The sequence below is a fragment of the Nannospalax galili genome, unplaced genomic scaffold, assembly GCF_000622305.1.
Source record: "Nannospalax galili isolate Female #2095 unplaced genomic scaffold, S.galili_v1.0 scaffold357, whole genome shotgun sequence".
Taxonomy (NCBI): domain Eukaryota; kingdom Metazoa; phylum Chordata; class Mammalia; order Rodentia; family Spalacidae; genus Nannospalax; species Nannospalax galili.
The window spans coordinates 1030763-1053162 of record NW_008340410.1 but is presented as its reverse complement, the minus strand read 5'-3'; the positions used below and the strand labels follow the sequence as shown (position 1 = coordinate 1053162).

Sequence of the window (22400 nt, the reverse complement as noted above, 5' to 3'; positions counted from 1 at the left end):
CTGGAAATTTTCAATATGCCGAGCATACTCCTTGAAGACCCTATGTTTAAATACAAATGCCACCCAGTTTTAGATTGAACACAATTGCATTAATTTATGTGACTTCCTATTTAAACTGCTACGCTCATTAGCACGTATATTTGTGTTTTAGATGATGCAGCTTGGGAGATGGCCCAGCTATAAGTCCTCAGACGGGTGAGGTTCTTGTTGTGCAAGCATGAGGATCTGAGCTTGGCTCCCCAGCACCCACATAAACAGGCAGCTACTGTAGCACATGTCTGTAATCTCATTCCTGGGGAGGTGACAACAACAGGGATCTACAGCATTTGCTGACCAGCCAGTCTAGCTAAACAGTGAGCTCCAGGTTGACCGAGAGATCCTGTATCAAAAAATAAGGTGGAGAAGCAACTAAGGAAATCACCTGAGGATGGTCCTTTGGTCTCACCATGCAAACGCATGCATGTGTGCCTGTACCTGCACACACATGTGTACACCCAACAAAAGGGATAAGACGGGGATGGGGAGATGGTTCAGCTGGGAAAGTGCTTGCCTGGCAAGCTGGAGGACCTGCATTCAGATCCCCAGCACCTCAGCACCCAGGTTACGAAGACTGGATTGGAGATGCTGCCTATTTTCCCAAAGCTGGAGAAGCAAAGAAAGAGCTTGATGGGCAGAAGCTTTGCTTAATCAATTAGCTTAAGGGACCATGTCTCAAAAACATAAGGTAGAAAGAAATAGTGGACGGGAGACACCTGGCATCAACCTCTGGCTTTTACACACACACACACACACACACACACACACACACACACAACACACACATGCATGTGCACATGCACTAACACACATACACATACATACACACACATATATGCATGCATATGCCAGAGAGAGAGAGAGAGAGAAACACAAAGGTACGGTATTGCAATGTCTCCTTTCTCATGTAATGTGTTAATATTTGGTAGTTAGAAAAGCGAAGAGAGATTTCATTGTTATTCTTAGCTAAGTTTCTCTTGGTGTATGCCAGAGAAACACTTCAAAAATGAAAATGCTGTAAAATTCTTTTCTGTCCTCTTAGAGAAAAACAAAACCCAATCTAATGGTTTACCCAACTTGCAGTTTTGGGTTTTTTGAGACAAGGTATCTCTCTTTACCCCAAGCTGACTTGGAATTCACCATGTAAATCAGCCTGGCCTCAGACTCACAGCAATCCTCCTGCCTCAGACTTCAGAGTGCTGGAATCACCAAGCCTGGAAACATTTTACTTCAGAATGAAGATAGAGCTGCTCCTTAGACATCAACAGAAATTCTTACATATATTCTTCAGTCATAAACTTACTAGTTTTCACCTTTTTAAAAAATGTAATATATTCAAATTATCTTATGATCTGTACTTTCAAAACAATCATGCCATTTTACCATACATATGTTGTATAGCATAATTTTGCACATACACAAGTTTACATTAAAACACACATCTAAAAGGAAGGCATCTGAGTAATTTAGCTCAGCTGGATCCGTCTAGAGACCAAGAAGTAGAAACAATTTAAATTTATAATCAGGAAAAGCAAAGCCCGAGTGCTACACCTCATACCTCTGCCTATGTTCATCCAGCTGGGATGTGACAGGACTCCCTCTCAGAGAGAAAGTTAGAAGTATTTTATAAGTTATCTTTTTATTCAATATCAATTTTTTATTGCTTCATCTGATGCTAAAGTTAGCTTATAGTCAAAGACCAGGCTTCTCTTCTGTTTAGTCATGACCATTTGTATTTGATAGTATTTCTTTCATAAATATTTCACGAGCCTCATAAAACTTGCATATGCTGAAATTTGTGTAAGTTGTTACTCTTTCTTCTCTGGGTAAGAAGTCAGTCACCGTGCTGCTTGTTTACTTTGATAGGGAGAAGTAACAGTGCTCACGTGTAGAAACTCTTTAAAAACGTTAAGTAGGATTATGGCCTTTTAATGAAAGACAATAAAAATTGATCAGCCTGCTCAAAGGTCTCCCATGGTTCTCTGTAAATTTCACCAGGCATGTAAATTAGCTTGTTTTTTTTTTTTTCCTGAACAGAGGCCTTTTGAAACATACTTGATTTGATGCCCAGTTGGAAGATTAGGTGTGTAAAAGCTCCCCTGATCCCAAGAAACAGTAGCTGTCACAACTCGTTTCAAAGATCTTGAATCTTTTTAATGAAGTTTGAACATAGAGGGAAACTTTATTAATGCTTTCATATATTGGTAATTTATACAATTAGCAAATAAGATAAAATTATTTTAATGAATATTTTTCTGTAATATCAGTTTCCCTTTTTTGGTTAATACAACTGTTAAATAATGAATTTAATTTATATCAAAAGACTTTTGAAAACATATCAGTTGGGAGAAATTTCTAAGAAAACACCGTATTTGCTTATAGACTTTGTTGATGTCCACGAAGCTTCTTCTGTTTTGTGGAGAGCATTTGTGTGAGTGTGCACTGACATTCATCCACATGAATATTCTTGTGGACTCATCACCAATAACAATGAAGTAAAGTAGCAGCAATAAAGGTGGAGAAATAATAAAAATTTTGAGCTTACTTCTAAAACATTATAGTTCTATTTCATTCATATAGGAAAGAACTTTAGTTGAATTTCTTTATATGAACTTCTTACTCAAATGTAACATTCTCTCAAGTGGTCAGTCCTAGACTACGTGTGTGCACAAGCAACACTAAATGGACTCAGTAGATTGTGTGTGTGTGTGTGTGTGTGTGTGTGTGTGTGTAAAACAACAATAGAGAAGATGAGGTCATGAACTTCAGAGGCTGTTGGGGGAGGTCATGGTAAAAAAATTTTTAAGAAAACAGAAAAAGTATCATTCTCATCAAATTTCAGCTCCCAGCGAGGCCCCCACAGAAGTTGGTGTCAAAGTTTTATCATCTTCAGAGATATCTGTGCACTGGAAGCATGTTTTAGAAAAAATTGTGGAAAGCTACCAGGTGAGTTCAATTTGTGTTCCTCAAACTAAATCCATTCATTCATAACTGTACAAGCATGTCTTTTACAAATGCGGTCAGCTTGCAGTGTCTGGCGTCCCATTGGTTGACTTGGTAACTAACACTGTGTCTTCTTGTTTGTTTGGTGGGTTTGGTTACCTCTAAGAATTGTCAGGAGTGACATGGAGATTACTCTGACCTGAACATTACACGTGCTACATATGTGTTCATTTAAAATGATATACCCAATAAATACGTACAAATATTATCTCTCGTTAAAATTGGGTAAGACAGAGGTTCCTCCCTGGTTTATCTAGGAAAGATATAAAGACTTACGTGCTAGCAACAATTCGGTTAAAATAAAAACTAAGGCTGCAATGCTCATGGTTCACCAGGATCTCCTCCTCCCCCAGCCTATAGCCACCATCTTTTCAGATAACCATTCTCATAAAATCCTGGTGAATCCCAAGATTTGGGAAAGTATTTTTGTAACTTTTATGAGCATTTTTAAAGTGGTATCTTCCTTCCCGTAGTAGTTCCCCTCATGAAAGTTAGAGGAGATCATCAGAAGTGTACTACCTGTATAGCTCATGAGCTTATCAAGCAGAAAATTGTTAACAATCAACTTGTCCTAAAGAAAACTTCCTTACTGCTGTCTTAAAGGGCAGATGGACGTTTGATAGGTGGGTGAGGGGTGGCTCTTATTCAAAGTGTATCAGAAAACTGACACCAGGAAGGTGGCTGGGCCGTCACATGGTGTCAGCACAATCTGGATTTCATTTTATTTTATTTTTTTGGTCTTTTTGAGACAAGGTCTCTCTGTAGTCCCCAGCTGGCCTGAAACTTTCAATATAGACCTAGCTGGCCTCCATCTCACAGAGATCTGTCTGCCTCTACCTCCCTAGAGCTGGGATCACAAGCTATTCTAGCATCTATTTAAGATGTGAAGCACATTAAAACTTATATTTATTTTAAAAAGACACAGCAAGGCCCAGGAGAAGGCTCAGTTGATGAAGTACTTGCTGTGCAAGCATGAAGGTCTGAGTTTGGATCCCCATCACCCACATAAAAAGGCAGGTGCTGTAGCACGTGTCTGTAATCTCATTCCTAAGGAGGTAAAGACAAGAGAGTCTGTGGCATTTGCTGGCCCCCCAGTCTAGCTAAAGCAGAGAACTCCAGGTTGACTGAGAGACCCACCACCCCTGGTGTCTGTGCCTCTCATTCTGTTCAGAGTGGACAAGTGAAATATTTAGAACTGAAGCTGGTCTGCTTCGTTTCCCAATCTGTCCACAGAATATTAGTTCTGTGAGCACAGGATGTTGTTTTATTCTCAATATCTATGTACATATTGAAAATGAAACGTAAGCTTGTGTTTCAAATGTTTGGTGACTGGCTGGTGCGCTACTAAGGAAGAGTGTGGAAACTTAGGTGGAGTCTTGCTGAAGGAAGTAGGTCACCGAGGGTCATCCTTGGGGTCATATTCCTGGCTACCTCCTCTCTGTCACTCTGTCTCTCACCGTCGTTCATCTCTGTCTCTGTGTCCTTCCTGGTCAGCTGAGACATGAACACCCTCCTGCCATCCTAACGTTCTAAACTCCAGGGGCAAAGGGACTGCACAGGCTGAGTCCTCTCTAAGTGACTACATAGACTGGACCCTTTGAAACCATGAGCCAAGATAAGCAATTCATTCCTTGAGCTGTTTCTCTCACAGATTGTGTCAATACATACAGGCAAGAGCGGTTCTGGGCACCTGGTAGACACTTACCAGATATTTGTTGAATGCTATAGTCAACCTTTTCTTCACTGAGACCAAACACCTGACAACAGCATCTTTAAGAATGAGAGTTTGTTTTGGGGTTACAGTTTGAGGGTCTGGTCCATAGCAGAGGGGAAGGCGAGGAAGCAGGGAAGTGGGGGGAGGGGGGGCCTTGAGGCAGCCATGCAGGTCGCACTGAGTCAGAGAGCAGCAATTTACTTTTCCCTTACTACACACTCTTGCCGCCCACATTTAGGGTGCACCTTCCCACCTCAATGAACATAACCTAGAAAATTCCCCACAGACATGCCCAGAAATCTGTTTCCACGGTGTTTCTAACTCCTGACAAGTTGGCAATCGTGATTGACCACATGTACTGACAAGAATAATGCGGCACAAAACGAGCCGGCACTTCGGTTCCCTCAAGGCCATGTGTCTGACTTCTAGCCACAAAAGGAACCAGAGCCTTTTCGCAGAAACACTCAAGAAGTCTTTTTTAGAACCACAGGTTGTGACTTGGATCGATTTCTACGTATCCTTGCAAGGCTTCAGCTAGATGATAATAAAGTCGGAGACAGAGGAGACAGGGGATGCTGAGAATACCCAGGACTCAACACTCTATCCCAAAATTAAATTACAGCAGGCTGTAAAGAAAGACTCCACAGAGGTCACAAACCACTGTAGTAAGCAACCCAGAGGATTTGGGGGAGGATACACTGATATTTGATGATTTTAAAAAATCAAATTTTAAAGTGCACCATTTTTCCTCTTTTATGTCATTTATAGTTAACAAATGAAAACTCAAAAATTTAACCATCTCATTGAGTCAAGATAATAAATGTGTTTTTTTTACTTTATTAAGAACACGCTACAGAATTTTATGCACTCTTGGCTGTATATATTCCGAGCAGCAGAGTGAAAAAGGAGCAAGAGGGAGAAGGCTATGCAGAGCTGACCATCTGATAGTAGTCAGAATCTAAGCCCTTTTCAAACATTTCAGTTAAAGATTTATAAAGAGCAAAGTGTAGTGCTTAGCAAATAAGATTTTCTACAGGTAATCTGAAGAGCAAAGCATGCTTTCTGAAAGAGCTTAGTTTCACAGATTTCTAATGCTATAGCATCACTGTAGATGAAGTCTTGAGGATATTGCCAGGCAGGTTGACTTTAGGTACCACATCTGTCACTTAGGAAATCTGTAGAAAACATGTATGAACTTTCTTACCTTCCTCATTTATAAAATTGAGGAAGTGGGGCTGGAGAGATGGCTCGGTGGTTAAGGGCACTGGCTGCTCTTGCAGAGGACCTGGGTTTGAGTCCCAGCACCCACTTGGAGGCTAACAACCGTCTGTAATGCCAGTTCCAGGGGATGCAACATCCTCTTCTGACCTCCTCAGGCACTGCACAACATGGGTGCACTTACGTGCAGGCAATATACACACACACATAAAATAAAAATAATAAATAAAACAATTTTTTTTGGTCTTTTCAAGACGAGGTCTCCCTGTAGCCCCAGGGGTCCTGGATTCACTAAGGAGACCAGGCTGGCCTCTGACTCACAGAGATCTGCCTGCCTCTGCCTCCAGAGTGCTAGGATTAAAGGCGTGCACCACCACGCCCGGCCTAAATAAAATACTTTTTAAAAAAACTGAAGATGTGGGATTGACCCTTGGATTATGTGGAGGTAATTAATCCACACTTGAACTTTGTTCTATTCTATTTCATTGGGCATTTAGAGATGAGGATGACGATAATCACACTATTAAAAACTCTAAAGATTAAAGCCCTTGCTGAGTATTCTATGCTAAACACATAAGTGAATATATTGTATTGAATCCACACAGACTTAGGGGAGGTATGTTTTATTATCTCCATTTTAAAATGAGGGATTTAAGACTTACACATATTTGTCTAACTGATAATGCTCAGAACCTGGTTTTAATCTGGCTGCTGCCTGCCCAGACAATAGATGATTTAAAATGCTGGAAATAAATCACAGAATTATTCTTTCTATTCATTTCTTCTTAAAACTCTCTAAAATTTTGCACACAGAGCCTTGAATTTCAGTGACAAGCCTGAAGGGTTAAAAGAGAAACAGCAGCAACTGTTGATGTCTCCTGTAACAGCACATTCCTATGAATACAGGGGAAGGATTGCAGACAGACTAGAATATGGTTCTTGTTTGGATTTTAAAATACATGAGAAGCCCATGGTTTAACAAGATAGATGGCCATGAAAACCAACACCCCATTTGACTTCCCTGAAGTGTATGGTGGATCTAAGTTATAAAGATACAAATGCAAAACCCACACATTAAAATATGAAAGAAAATGTAGTGGGGAAGAAATCCATAGTTCTGCACGATTATCCCGATTATCCCCAACTCAAGGTTAACTTCCTGGTTAATGAATGAGCACTGCAGGCAGTTGGAGCTAAAAGGTCATCTTCTCTTTGTGGTTTTTAAACGGTGTCTCAGGTGTAAAGGCCACTCGTTTTTCCCTTCTTGGTGAAATGGCTCCCCACTTTCAATCTTAGCATCCCGTGGGTTTGCCTACAGTGTGTATAGGGTCCTTCTTTCAAGGGAATTTGAGTGACTTTATGCTCCTTCTCAAGAATCCACAAAAGAGTATTTGTAGGAAAAGCATTCATTTAATTTAATGAAAACAAGCAAAATAGACTATAAAAAAAGAATACAAAATTTGTGAAATGAATCGAGATTAGTGCAGATGATGGATTATGCAATCATCATATGAGATTTATAATCCTGCAAAGCCTCAGCCGTTCTCACAGGTGAAACTGCTAGCTGGCATGAACTGCTGTTCAGGGAGTACTGAAATGTCCCCTTTGGAGAAAGCGTCCATCTTGTTCTGCATCGCTGACACAAAGGCGTGCGAAGGGCAATTTTTTATTAATGTTTGTTAATTTGTTTTTAAAGTGACCCTAGGGAGCAAGTGGGAGGAAACGATGGGCGGAAAGCTCAATACAAAGACGCTCTTGATAGCGGCCCCTGTGCAGAGCTAGGAGTCCACACTGAGACTTCACACCACTGGGAACATGTGACTTGGAACTGCCCTGCCTAGGAGAGAGGGCATCTTCCTCCACTCTCTCCCCCATGGGTAAGGTGCCCCACTGGCGCCGTCTTGCACCCACTTCCAGGGCTTTTGCAGTTCCCACACCTCTGCTGTGTTCAGTGTTTGTCCATCACAGTCTTGCTCCATGTGCCCCACGGGGTCAGGAGCCGCAGCACCAGCCGAGCTGAGGGGAAGCCAGGCTCAGTTTCTATGTTAGTCTTATGTTTTTACTTACATGCCATATTTAGTGTTTTTTTTCTAGAATATTAAATCTTTATTAGAGGAATGTTTGTTTGTCCTAGATTATTTCTCAGATAAAATTCTAAATTTTGGGAGAGAACTTACAAATATGACATAAAATCTTTAGATACCAAATAATAAAATGAAATCAAGCTTTAAGAAAGGCTAAAATGTTGAGCACTCTGCAAAGGTAACCAATTTCTCAAAAATTTGTGCGAAGCAATATAGCTATTATCTTTCTACCAGAATCATACCAGTTGTACCTCATGAATTTATAGTTAAGTATAATTATCTCTTCTCAGACCTAAGTGTTAGGCTTGTCTCTAAGGCTCTACTTTTAGTTTTCTAACACTTTTAAGGGTGCATTTTTATAGCAAACTGAAGTACTTAAATCTCTAGCAACCATACTGATAATCATATGTGAATTTACATTTTAATTCATTTCTTTGTTTTCTTAAAACATCCATGAAGGCCAAGAACACATTTTCTGTGTCCACTCCATGCTCAGCATCTGGGACGGTACCTGGTACCAGTGGAAAGCCAAACAATATTTGCAAAATGAATGAATGCATAGCCCATATCCAAAATAGTCTTACCCCAAAGAGCTTAGGGTGTATATCTGCCCTCATTAAGTTCACATCTAGTAAGAATACAGAGGCAACTGCTAAGGGAACTCTAAAATTGTTTAGTAAGCACTATTATAAGTTCACACTAGACTGAAGGCCCTTGAGAACTCAGAAACAAACAGTTAAATGCCACAGCACTAAGCAAGAGAAATAAGTGTTGCTCATATATATATATATATATGCACACATGTATTTGTGGGGCCTGGGGAAATGGCTCAGTTGGTTAAGTGTTTGCCTTGCAAACGTGAGGACCTGAGGTTGCTCCTTAGAACCTGTATTAGTTTCTTTTCTGTGCTGTAATAAAAGACCATGGCCAGGGCAACTTATAGAAAGAAGAGTTTATTTAATTTACTGTTCCAGAGGGCTAGGAGTCCATCATGGCGGGGAGCATGGTGAGGAGGCAGATGGAGCAGAAGGACTGAGGGCTCACATCTGCAGGCACAGGTGGCAAAGAGAATTGAAAATGGGACAAGGCTGTGAACTCTCAGAGCACATCCTGGGGCATGCTTCCTCCAGCAAGGCTACGCCTCCGCCTCCTGTGAACTCTCAGAGCACATCCCAAGTGGTGAGCTTCCTCCAGCAAGGCCACACCTCCTGAACCTCCCCAAACAACACCACCAACTGGGGCCAAAGTGTTCAAACACTTGGAGCTGATAGGGGGCATTTTCTTTCACACCAACAGAAAACCCATGTAACAAAAAAAAGCCAGGTGAGGTGATGTGTGCTTGTAATGCCAGAGCTGGAGAAGCAGAAAGAGGTGAATTCCTGGGGCTTGCTGTCCAACCACCCTGGCCTACAGGCATGCTCTAAGAGCCCAAGACCTCTCAGAATAAAAGAAAAAAATGGACTACTCTTTGAGGAGCAACACCTGAGGTTTTTCTCTGGCCTCTGCACAAACATACACACATATTCACATTACCTACACATGAAAATTTACCTGCACACACGCAGAGGCACATACACACATGCAAAAATGAATTTATGATCTACGATCTACAATTTTATTATGTTATTTTATTTATGCACTTACTAAATGTGGCAGATAATCCACTTCTAATAATTGCTCTGTCCTCTCTTGTGGTCTCTTATTGATTAGCCAAAAGTATTACATTTGTTCTAATTCACATTGCAGATTATGTCTTAGTTCCAACAGTTTTCTCAGAAAACAATTGCAGAGCTTCATGCAAGGACAATCTCAGCATGATGGTCAAGAAGTACAGCCCAAACCTACCCGTTCCTCAGACGTTGACTACAATGTCATAGTCTGCAGCTAGTTCAGATAAAAAGGATAATGCCATTTTTCACTATGTTTTGACAATTCCACTCATGTATATACTGAGTTCGCCCCGTTACCCTCTGTATTTGCTACTTTTCTGTTGCTGTGATAAGACATCTTGACCAAGGCTACTTGTAGAAAGAAGAGTTATTGGTTTACTGTTCCAGAGAGCTAAGAGTCCTTCAAGGTGGGGATGCGTGGCGGCAGAGGTCGCCAGAGCAGAGATCTGAGCGCTCACGTCTTCAAGCAGGCACAGGAAACAGAGAGGGACAGACACTGGAGATGGAACAGAGCCATGCACTCTCGAAGTCCACCCCAGTAATGGGCTATCTCCTGCAAGGCCACATCTCCTGAACATCTACACAGCCTCACAGTGCCACCAACTGACCAAGTGTTCACACACTTGAGCCTACGGGGAGCGGGGGAACACCTCCTTCAAAACACTATACCCTTTCTTACCCCCCTTTCTTACTGAAATACTGCTTCTTCTCAACTAGCCTCTCATGATTTGAGGTCTTTTTTTGTTTTTATTGTGTGACTCACTGAGTTTGATTAAGGTTACTTGCATAAGTATGACTGAGGAGTTATTGGCCGGAACATGAACAGCTACTTATCAGTGGCTATATCACTGAGGAAAATGACAGCCTCTCCTCAATACCCAATAACTGCCCATTGGCCCTCAGTGAGCTGTGGGACCTCATGATCCCCTCCCCCATGGGATTTTGCATTTATCTATCTACTTTTAGGATTCATTGACTCAGAAGTCATAAATAAGGATACACTTGAAGAGAGACCGATTAAGCAAAACAACAAACAGAAAAACCCCAAAACCCATCTGCATTCATGTGTAAAGATTAAGTATACATACAAACAGGTCGCACAACTCACACCTTAATAAGGAAATCAGGAACTATTTAATAGGCTCAGAAACTCTGTCTACTCCAAAGTTATGAGCTGGTGGTTAAGTCCTTGCTTCAACTGGTTGTGAATTTTAATTGAGACCCTGACTCTGTGGACGCTTTCAGAGTGAGCAAATGGCCATTAGACATAGTGTCAAAGAGCAGGTTAAGTAATGTGCAGTTTTTTCCTTATCAAACTCCGTACAAGATTTTGAGCAAGACAGCAGAAAATATATCATTTCATTATGTGCATTTTGTAGAAAAGCTTATGTTAATCTAGTCTGTAATCTCCTCTAAAATGGATGTAAGTATTATTATGGAATGACGTTTTAAATGTCATAGGCCTCTCAGTCAGTATATACACATCTAAAAACTTGGGACGTTGAAGGGCCTCCGTTTGGAGTGCTGCAGGGCAGGGTGAATTCTACCATCACATTTGTTAAGAAGATAACACATCTGGTGAAACTAAAACAGAGCTTGCTATTTCTTAGAACATAAATGTTCATTTCACTTCTCTTCTGATCAGCAAGGAAGAGGCCTAGCACGCTGTCTAGTTGGAATGTGCACCAGTGGAGTCCCATCTTCCTGACTGAGGTGAATGTGATCACCGGTAAACATTCCGGCTGGAAGTGTCCCTAGAGGCAATTGTGCTTGTCCACTTGCTTCGATCTGAAATTATGGAAATACTAAAGAGATTCTATCAAAAGCATCCAAAAATGTGTTATTGACATTATCAAAATGATCCTTAGTAAATAAAGTAAAAATAACACAGAAGGAGCCAGTAAGCACGTGGCAATTGGCTGGCACTTAGAAATATGCTCAGCCTACGTAGAAACCTCGTATTTGCCAAGTGAACTTGAGTCACTGAGTTCTGTTTTATAATGGTTTGTGGGTGTCAATGTAAATGAAAAACTTAGAATTATATTAACACTAGTATTTTGGCTAACGTTGAAAGTAGACTCCCATTACTTTAAAGGTATTTTTCATTTTAATAATTGTATTGAGCTTTGTGCATTTTGTAATACATCTTAATCAACTTTAGACCCCCTCCCTCTCCCATAGCCCCCCTCACCAGATTTCAGTATTCTGTCATGTATGTTAAGTCCTATCTGGTCATTTCTATCCAGGTGTCCAATGGTGCAAGTTCATCTACTGAAGTCTAGTCAGCCTATCTAGAGTCACTCCCTTAAAGAAGATCTATTCTCCCTCACCCAGCAGTATTCATTTGCTAATAGTTCCTTGGGTAAGGTTGGGGCCTGCTGCCCCATTCTGTGCTAGGTTTTTGTCTGATTGACTCAGCATTGGTCTTGTCCATGCTGTCACCATTGCTGCAAGTTCATATGAGGAAGTTCCCAGTGACCTGAAAGTCTCTGTTTCCTTATGTTCATGCACCAACCATGGCTCTTACAATCCTTCCACCCCTTCTTCCCCAATGGTCCTGAGCCATGGGTGGGTGAGGTTTAATGTCAGAATCCTATCCAGGGACACACACTGCAGTCTCTCGTTCTCTAAAATTTAGCCAGTCATGGCCTTCTGTATGCATTACACTCTGTTGTATGAGGAAGCTTTGCTGGTGAGAGTTGAGGGATTTATTAGTATTTTGTCTACCCCCTGTTCCACTATGTTCCATGAGCCTTCGATGTAGAGGTTTTACTGTAGATGTGTCACTTAGCACTGGGCATCTCTTAGACATATATTCTCTGTGTGTGACCAATTGTGGAACTCTGTAATAGCCTCCATCTTTTGAAAAGAGAAGCTTATTTGATTAGTGGCGTATAGTACATTTGTCTGTAAATATAAGGATCCATATTTAGCATACAGTAAGAAATTTCATTTGTCTAGAGATTGACAGAGATAGGGTTTTCTCTTGATGACCTCTCCAACCATGTGTATTTGGCTGTATTTACGGTGTTACCCGTGAGTTCCCTCCCATTGAGAGGGATTTAAATTCAATTAGATAGCTGTTGTACACCCCTAGATAAATGTGCCATTACTGCATCAATAGAGATAGTTTGTTGTGGTTATTAGGCTTCGAAGCTGGGTTGGACCATTGATTGATTTTCTCCTTAGCAACTTGCATATTATCCTCAAGAACTGAGAGCTAGTCTTCAGGGAGAAGGCTGCCAGGTCAGTTCAAACTCCTTTGTTCCGAGTCCTGTGTCCAAAGTATATCCTGTCTTCAGCAATGGGATCTTACCTTCAAGTTATAGGAATAATCAAGGGCTGTGGAAATTGCCCATGTTATTTTGGGACTCTCGTGTACTGCCCTGAACGACAAGGGAAGTTTCTCCTGTCTGGCACTGTGTTCCTTGTTATATAGCCTTCTGGTATCATGTACTTAGATCTGCATTTTTCAGGGAGTTTTGATTTAATACATTTCCCTCTGGCTTTTTTGTTAAGTTCATAACAAATTTGAAACCATGTAAACAGAAATAAAACAGAAAATTAATTATTGAAATTATTGTTGCAGGTATGTCCAAAAAGATCACTTTCAGATGACAAATCTCCTCTCTTTCTCTCTTTCTCTTTCCCTCTGTGTCTCTCTCCTCTCTCTCTCTCTCTCTCTCTCTCTCTCTCTCTCTCTCTCTCATCACTGTAAGTCACTTCAGTCACTGTGGCTTCTCTCTCTCTTTCTCTCTCTCTTTCTCTTTCCCTCTGTGTCTCTCTCCTCTCTCTCTCTCTCTCATCTCTGTAAGTCACTTCAGTCACTGTGGCTTTCATGTGATTCTGATACCTTTTATTATTGTGAAATAGTCAAAGGCCAATAGAAGGCTGAAAGCCATTACGTACCACTCAACACGATGCTCAGTCAGCACCACAGAGTCCCTGGCAAAGAGCTTTTCACAAGCAGGAACTGAATCATGGCAAATATTGGGCGTTTGCAGATTCGATACTGGGCAGCTCATGACAAAGAAGCAGCTGCACACAGAGTCCAGGTCACCAGCCAGGAGTACTCGGCCAGGCTCGAGAACCTTCTGCCCGACACCCAGTACTTCGTGGAAGTGGGAGCTTGCAACAGTGCAGGGTGCGGACCTCCAAGTGACGTGATTGAAACCTTCACCCGAAAAGCCCGTGAGTGTCAGAACTGCACTTTAAACAAACACATAAACCAACCACTTGATTGGGTCCTGGAGGTCTGAGAAACTGTTCCTGTCTTGCTGTCCAGGTGCATTTGACTCATAATGATTCATCCTTGAGAGCTGCATGAGGTGTTTTTAAGAGTTTCTAGTTATTGTGGATAGTGAAAAATGTGAAGAATGCTCTCACACATTTTTATTCCATTATATCAATCAAACTAGAGGGCTGCCTTTGGAAACGGTCTCCTTCAAATTTTGGATCACTCAAAAATTAACTTGTCTCTCTCCTATGTTTATTAATTGAAGCTATTTTCATACAAATACATTGACAGCATCAGCATGTTAAAATTCCATTCATTTTTCTTTTTCTGTGCTTTTTTTTCACAAATCATCGCTGTACAATGTGGATGATGTATGTTCAATGTTACAGCATGGTGACTACCCTCTTATTATTCTAAAGACATCCGCAGGTATCTTTAATCCTGATTACCACTGGGGTTTGTGATTTTATGAAATTCTTTGGGGACACAGCATCTCCTAGTACAATGTCAGAACTCAGAGGTAAGAGGCTGACTTTGGTGTCAGGCATAGTTTTGAGATCATTCTGCACCTTACTAAATGTATGACAGTAGACACATTATCTTGCTTCTTTACACCTTACTTTTCAAATATGCAAATGAGTCATTAATTCCCTTTGTTCATGGCATTCATTCATTAAAAATACATGATATGTCAATCAGAATTCTATGTAGACAACAAAAGAGACCACAGCAGACCTCGAAACTGGACAAAAACTCTGTTAAATCAGTGTGATTATGTCTGTGGGACAATAAGATAAATGAACTGATAAGATTGAAAGAGATTTGGTTGGGAGCCAAATTTTAATTGGGTGGGTGGAAGGTCTTTGAGAGGATGCCCTGGAAGCTAGAATTTTTGTGAGTGATGAGGGATAAGAAAGACTATTTCAAGTAGAGAAAATAAGTATGGCAGAATTTTAAATATTTTACCATTGGAAAGACCATCCAGGCCAAACCATCCCTTTGAAATGAGGAGGGGTGTGCCGAGCTCAAAATACGGAAGACTTTGTAAGCCATAGTAAGAAACATGGGTTCTGGGGCTGGAGAGATGGCTCAGTGGTTAAGAGCACTGACTGCTCTTGCAGAGGACCCGGGTTCAATTCCCAGCACCCACATGGTGGCTATGAACCATCCTTAACTCCAGTTCCAAAGGATCCGAAGCCCTCTTATGACCTCTGTGGCACTGCACAACATGGGTGCACTCACATACCATGCAGGCAATATACTCATACACATAAAATAAAAATAGTAAGTAAAATATTTTTCAAAAAAGAAACGTGGATTCTAAGTGTGGCCTTGATAAGAATCCGTTTTAAATCTGAGTGATATCTATTTGTGCTCTTTGAAAGTGTCATTCTGACTTCCACATGAAATAGAAATGGTGGCAAGTTAGAATGAAAGCAGGTGAACTATCAGGATTTGAGAAGAGAGTCACTGGTGGCCAGCACGGAGTGGTAGTCATGTAGAGAGGCGGGCTTTCCCTGAAGGTGCGATGACTCCGTGCTGCTGACTTGGGTCCTGGCAGTGAGTATCACACAGGACCGAATACCAGATTTTTGCTTGAGAAACTAGAGGCGTATTTGTTCAGTTTTCGAAAGATCAGGAAAGACTCATGAGAGGCAGGTTTGGGGATGCATGGCAAAGATTTCTTCTTGATAGTATTACATTTGGACATTGTAGAGACAGGAAGTTCAACAGATGATTAGAGGTCAACAGGTAGTTTCCAGCTAGAGACTGAGTTGAGAAAAAAGACTTAGGGAAGAGTCACAGATAGTGCAGAGACATGCAGAATAAATTCAAGTCATTCCGGCACTTAGAAGGTGAGCAGAAAATACAAAGTTAGAGCAGAACGATTAATGGGGGAGGGGAGAGAAACAGGAGTGAGGCAGAAGCGAAGGGGCAGTCAGATAAGACATGAATTTAGGGAAAGAGCTAGAGATTCCGAAGGAAAAGTTAACTCTGGAAAGTTCCAAAGACGTTAAGTTTGAAGAATGCCAAAAGATGCATCGGAGCTGGCCGAGATCACTGCCCTCGTTAGCAGCAGTTTCGACAGACAGGCAGAGAAGGAAACCCAAGCAGAGCAGGATAAGGAGAGAGAAAAACGCAGCTGTACCCCTGCGCCGCAGCCAGTGGGAGTATTAAAGGAAGCTGTGGATGCACAGTGCAAAGCACAGTACCCGGTGGATGGTGAGCACGCCCTAGACTTGGTTTTATTGACAACATCTCTGTCATCCGCATTTAAACCCACGTACAGTGTACTTTGCAGACCTGAGGTTTAGTAGGGTGACCACTTATTACCTGCTCCTTCCGCAGCTCCTAGCCAACCACCAAGGATCATCAGTTCGGTGAGGTCTGGCTCACGTTACATAATCACCTGGGACCATGTTGTGGCACTATCAAATGAATCTACAGTGACGGGATATAAGGTAAAGATAACGTGACTAGGTCGTTCTCCACACAGCTTCAGTCCCACAGTTCGTGTGCGTGACCTCAGCCATCAGTGACACGCCTCTGGCTTTCTATTCTTCATGCACAGCTGCCTCAGACGATGTAGGTATCTCATGATACGTCTTTAAATGAGGAAACTTCTTTAGTGACTTTTAGCGAAATCCTGTGTCAAGTAAGTTAAATAGAACAATTGCTTCGAAGAGTAGAGTTGTCATAACAACCGATGATTAAATAGGAGAGCAGAGTGGGTTCACTTCTCGTTGCCTGGCATTGATACTGATAGTGTTACCTCCCTCACCTCGGTCAACTAAAGAGAAAAGATGATTTCCATAAATTCTCTACAGTTGCTTTCACATTATGCATCAGATAAACAAGCTTTAGGAACAATGTGAAAATGCTTAAAAGAACTTTTTGGGTCACTTCAATGAATGAGAAGCTTCCTTGACATATATCATGTCTCTAAAAGACACATCTTTCCCGTATCTTTCAGGCGTTGCAAAATAAAACTCTAACAAGATTATAGCACATGCTTTCACATAACCCCAACACAGCAGAAACCAGTTCCCTGCGGTTGGAAAAACATGCATGTTCCCAAAAGGTTTAAATGTACTTATTTGTTTATGAATGAAGGCACAAGCATTACCTGATACCAGTGTCCAGACTGGCTCGTTATTGTGGCTTATTAATTCTTCGCACTTTTTGGACTTTGTAGATTCTTTATCGGCCAGATGGCCAGCATGATGGCAAGCTGTTCTCAACCCATAAACACTCCATCGAAGTCCCAATCCCCAGAGATGGCGAGTATGTCGTTGAGGTTCGAGCACACAGTGATGGGGGAGACGGAGTAGTGTCTCAAGTCAAAATTTCGGGTAAGTCATCGTCCCAGACCTGTTTCTGGTACGCTCGCATGCCACATGGCTTCCCAGGTGTAAGATAAACTGACATTCAGACCAACATCAGCATTTTCCTAAGTCCATTCCAACATCAAAGGTGCCATTAAATCTAATGCTCCCTTCTCTATGTCAGAAATCTATCATAGCACATACCTGTTCATTATGATCTAGATGTCAAAGCAGTTATAAGCTAAGATGGGTGAGTTCCAGGATCTAGTGCACATCACGGGAGACAACAGATGTGTTGACTGTGATAATCGTTTCATTATATAACATCGTTGTGTTGCATGACTTGAATATATTTTAGTTAATTAAATATTTAAAAGTGTATATTGCATTTAAAATATAAAGCATTAAAAATGACACTAGACCATTATTTAACAATACCCAAAATTCCTTTTATTTCTGGGATGGAGGTACGGCTCAACAGTCAAGAGCACCAGCTGTTCTTGCCGAAGACCATAACTCCAGTTCCAGGGGGATCCTCTGTGGGCATCGCACGACACGGGTGCACTTACATGCAAGTATAACACTCACACACACACACACACACACACACACACACACACACACATCAATCAAAAAAATTCCTTTTATTTAAAAAGGAAATCTCCTGGTCACTTTTTATTTTCATTACATGTTAATACAGTAATAAAAGAAAAGGACCATGATTCTCTTGCTTTTGACTTTATCTACCAGTTTCTTTTCTGCAAGTGGTATTTCCCACAGGCCTGGTTAATTTCTAACATGTATTTGAGACAGCAATTCCTTTTCTGTTTTATACTTGTAGCATTCTATTTTGTGCTTACTTTTATTATGTTTTGTTACGTTAACTCTATTAAATGTTCATTTTATCAGATTAAAATTGATTTAACTTAGGAATTTAATTATAGAATACGAAATAATAGAAGATGACAAGCAAATGATAGTAATAATTGAGTTATAAAATGGTGATTCGTAGGAAAGTAGATAGATATATGCTACTAAATATTAAACCAGCAAAAGACGCTTATTACAATGAGAGTGTTCAATAACATAAATACTAGCTTCACCTGTGAACCATGTTTCCATGAAACTTGCCATAAATCTTTCTGAAATAGAAATATATGAGATAACGCACTTAAAGTTTTCATTTAAAGTATTGTCTTTTTCAAAAATTTAGAAATTGTAGAAATTGAAATGAGTTAGGAAACATTCATATTCCAAATAGCCTTAAACAATCTTGTAGGCTTCTGTTCAGTAAATCATGCCATACCAAGCTTCTTTCAGTTCTTACATGAACATTTCTGTATCATTCAAGGCTTTACATACTTCATGTAAATGCATACATAACAGTCACTCAAGCAAATTTACACAATTTATCTACCCATCCCATATTTTTTTCTTTTCTTTATTTTTTTAACTTTTTAAAATTTTTAATTTTTTTTTAATTTTATGTGTATGCATGTATTGCCTGCATGTAGGTAAGTGCACCTGTGTTGTGCAATGCCCACAGAGGTCAGAAGAGGCTGTCGGATCCCCTGGAACTGGAGTTATGGACAGTTGTTAGCTGCCATGTGGGTGCTGGGATTCAAACCTGGGTTTTCTATAAGAATAGCTAGTGTTCTTAACCGCTGAGCCATCTCTCCAGCCCCCATTTTTCTAGTAGAAATCATAAGAGAATTCGGTGTGTTTTTATAGTCTTTCTGGAAGTTACATTTGAATAATAAGATAGTTTATTTTGATAGCACCAAATCTCATTAAAGGTACAAATTCCATCCCTGCCATTCCCATGAGAGCTTTGCCCCAGCACTTGTCCACCATGACTCTTTTCACTCATTACTAGCTGCTCTTAAAACATTTTCTAAACTCTGAGCTTTGATGACAGGCACTGTCATGTTTGTACCTTAATTCGCTCCGTAGGTGAAGTGATTCAGACCAGCAGTCTGTCGTTAGAGACGCTGTATCCATGCGAGTGATGGCAATGGGTGGTGACCAGTGAGGAACAGGCAGGGGCTCAAAGCCTGACTCGCCAGGAGGATGCAGGCCAGCTCGGTAGTGTCTGCTCGTATCTGTGGTGTGAATACTCTGGTGTTTGACTTCAGACTTAACACATGATTTCCCAAATGTTTGGGGAGAGAGAAGTTGCTTGCTAGCATGACATTATAAATGCACGCTACACCACAATACCATGCAATGACTGTGATCTCAAGTACATTTGTAACATTAAAATACAGTAAATAAAGCCAAGTGTGGTGGCGCACACCTTTAATCCCAGATTTGGGAGGCAGAGGCAGGTGGATCTCTGTGAGATTGAGGCCAACCTGGTCTACATAGAGAGTTCCAGGTCAGCTGGGGCTCCAAGAAGACCGTGTGTCAAAAAGACCTAAAAATACAGTAAAATAATTAGGAAGTGATAGATTTTGAGTATTTGCTACCTTTGCTTTAATCTTTTTAATACAATTAATAAATTTTATGCAATTTTACTTTTTGTAATGATGATTTAACAAATTGCTTTTAAATTTTCTGACAGTTTACCAATTAGCTCTCAGGAGGCGGCAGGAACTTCAACACATTGCAACAACATTAGACATTCCAATGACCCTGCCATGTACAAAAGGCACATCTTTTGTTCTTAGAAGCCTCAAACGTACTCACAATATTTTCCTCCATTTTGTCAGCTAAACTAAAGGATGCTTATTATTTGCAAAACTTCTATTATTTATTTCAATCTAACCATAATTGTACAAACAGACCTGTGGAATTAACGCATTGAAATGCCAGCTATTAGATAAAAAGTAACATTTCTTGAATTTTCTATAGTTTGGACTTACAGATTATTCAGATTAGTTGTCACAAGGAAAGTGTATCCATGGACACTTTGCCATCTTGCAAATGTAAAGACTACAAAAACTTAGTTTCAGCTTTGTGACTGAGATATGTAGACAGAGACTGAACGCATTGGTAGACAGCAATGGGTACAAACTTCACGCTGTCTCTTCATTCAACAGATGCACACTACACAGCTCACACCCACAGGATGGACACAATCTGAGGGGTCTTTACAGATGGAATCAAATCATAGCATCCACCTTCCTTATCACGGCCCACAATGTCTTATATAATCTGGCCTGCCAATCTCTCTTCTCCACTGACTTTACCAAAGGGCATCTGTGCTCCTCCTCTCCACCTGGAGTTCCTCAGATGGCCTGGCAGTTTCATTCATGGCATTTTTTTTTCCTGGTCAAATGTCAGTTCCTCAGAGCAGCGTAGTAGCTTGACAGGGCCACCAGTTTTAGAAGGTTACTCACCTTCTAAACTCTAAATTTTGAGTAACTCTTCATTAAAGATCACACATACTATTTTCTTCATAACATTTTTGACCATTTAAATTTATCCTGTTTCTTCATTTATGCTCATTTATTGCCTTGTCTCCCCTGTTTGTCGAAACAATCTCTAGCACTTAGAGGAAGGTTTGGCATATAACAAGGTTTTGATAAATACCTATTTAATTAATTTGTGATTTCCATATAGAAAAAAGCTTTGTAAGCAGGATAATTTGGGGACCCTAAGGCTATAGTTTTAGATCTCTTGACATGGACATATCTTCTCATGAGGCATATGTTTTGTATTCTCTTATGTGTACATCCACAACCTTAATTCTTATAAAGATTAAGATTTTATGTTAGAAGAATCTTAGGAATTTTACTAAACATTGTAGCTATAATTCTGCTTCTCATTGACCTGACCATTGTCTTCTGTAATGATAAATTATTCTCTACTAAATGTTTATAGTGTCCATTAAGGAAAATGTAATGCCCCCAATCTGTCCATCACAAACATTATCACTAATAAGTTCTACCATTTCTTCAAAAAACTTTTCTGCTGTACTTCATTGTGAGTTAAATTAAAATTGTAAAAAGTTACAGCATTTTGAATATAAATTTCAATAAGATGATTTAGATTATTTTCTATTTGCTACCAATTTTAAACTATTGGGTCACAAGGATCCTTAGATGCAAATAAATATTCACAGAGAATCATCTATCTAGTTATTTATATGTAAGTATGCATATTCTAAGCCTTGATTTTCCTATTTAGCTTTAAAGAAGCCATCCATGGCCAACTTAGCCAAAATGAGTATTTTTAAAGGAAATTTTAGTCTGGATTTCTTCCCAAGTGCAAGAAATATTATTTGAAACCATTAAGATGAGAGTAACAGGATCAGATTTCTTTACTTGAAAACTTGTATTGGTGATTCTGAAAAATGTCTGGTAGGGAGCAAGTTAGAAAGAGTAAAGTGTAAGGTCATCACCAGAAAATGGTTAAAGCTGACAATGTCTGCACCAAAAAGAATTGTGGTGAAGGCTAGGCTAAATTTTTACAAGAATATGTCATCTTTTCCATTTGACTGAAAGTTACTATTTATTCCTTTTGTTGACTTTATCTTCTAATAAATCTGTCATTTATCCTGATGTTACCAGAGATGACATAAACTTTTAATCTACTATTTTTGGTCACTATTAAGTTAAACTATATCACCACAGCCACTGACTTGAAACACTGTGATTCAAAACACATTTTTCTCTTTCGGTTCTCCCTCTCTGCTTAGTCACAGAGAAAACAGCAAGGAAGCACTGTGTAGGTCGACATCCTGGATGTTGAATTCCTTCATTTCTGTGCTTGCTCTTCTAGGGTGTAAGTAGTACAGGAAAAAAGAGATGAATGCGAGTTGGGAGGTTGAGACTTATTTCATACATTATTAAACTAAAAACCAATATTAACATCGCTTTGCAGACACCTCTTATATGGACGTTTTCAAGTTTTCAAGTTTTTGTTTATTTGTTTGTTGGTTTTCTTTTTTTTTTGAGATAGAGCATCATGTAACACGGGTTGTCCTTGAATACACTTTGTAGTTGAGGGCGACCATGAACTATCATGTTCCCGCCACCATCTCCGGACTGCTGGGATTCAGGTGTGCTCAATGGGCATTTTTTTCAAAACCCAAATTCTTGTGAGTTCTGATAATGTGTGATGATCTGTAAGTGTGGGGGGGGTAGAAATGGCGATTCTCAATTGCCT

At 40.2% G+C, this 22400-nt stretch overlaps 1 protein-coding gene across 3 annotated transcripts in view; it reads left to right on the top strand.

Annotated features, from left to right (window-relative positions):
* Cntn1 (contactin 1) overlaps nucleotides 1–22400 on the top strand; it is a 367258-nt gene that overhangs the window by 318751 nt on the left and 26107 nt on the right. For all 3 annotated transcript variants that reach the window (XM_008835443.2, XM_008835444.3, XM_008835442.3), the window contains 4 exons: nucleotides 2879–2982; nucleotides 13730–13916; nucleotides 16312–16424; nucleotides 17159–17315. In XM_008835443.2, coding sequence (XP_008833665.1) covers nucleotides 2879–2982; nucleotides 13730–13916; nucleotides 16312–16424; nucleotides 17159–17315 — 561 coding nt within the window. The remainder of the gene's footprint in view (nucleotides 1–2878; nucleotides 2983–13729; nucleotides 13917–16311; nucleotides 16425–17158; nucleotides 17316–22400) is intronic.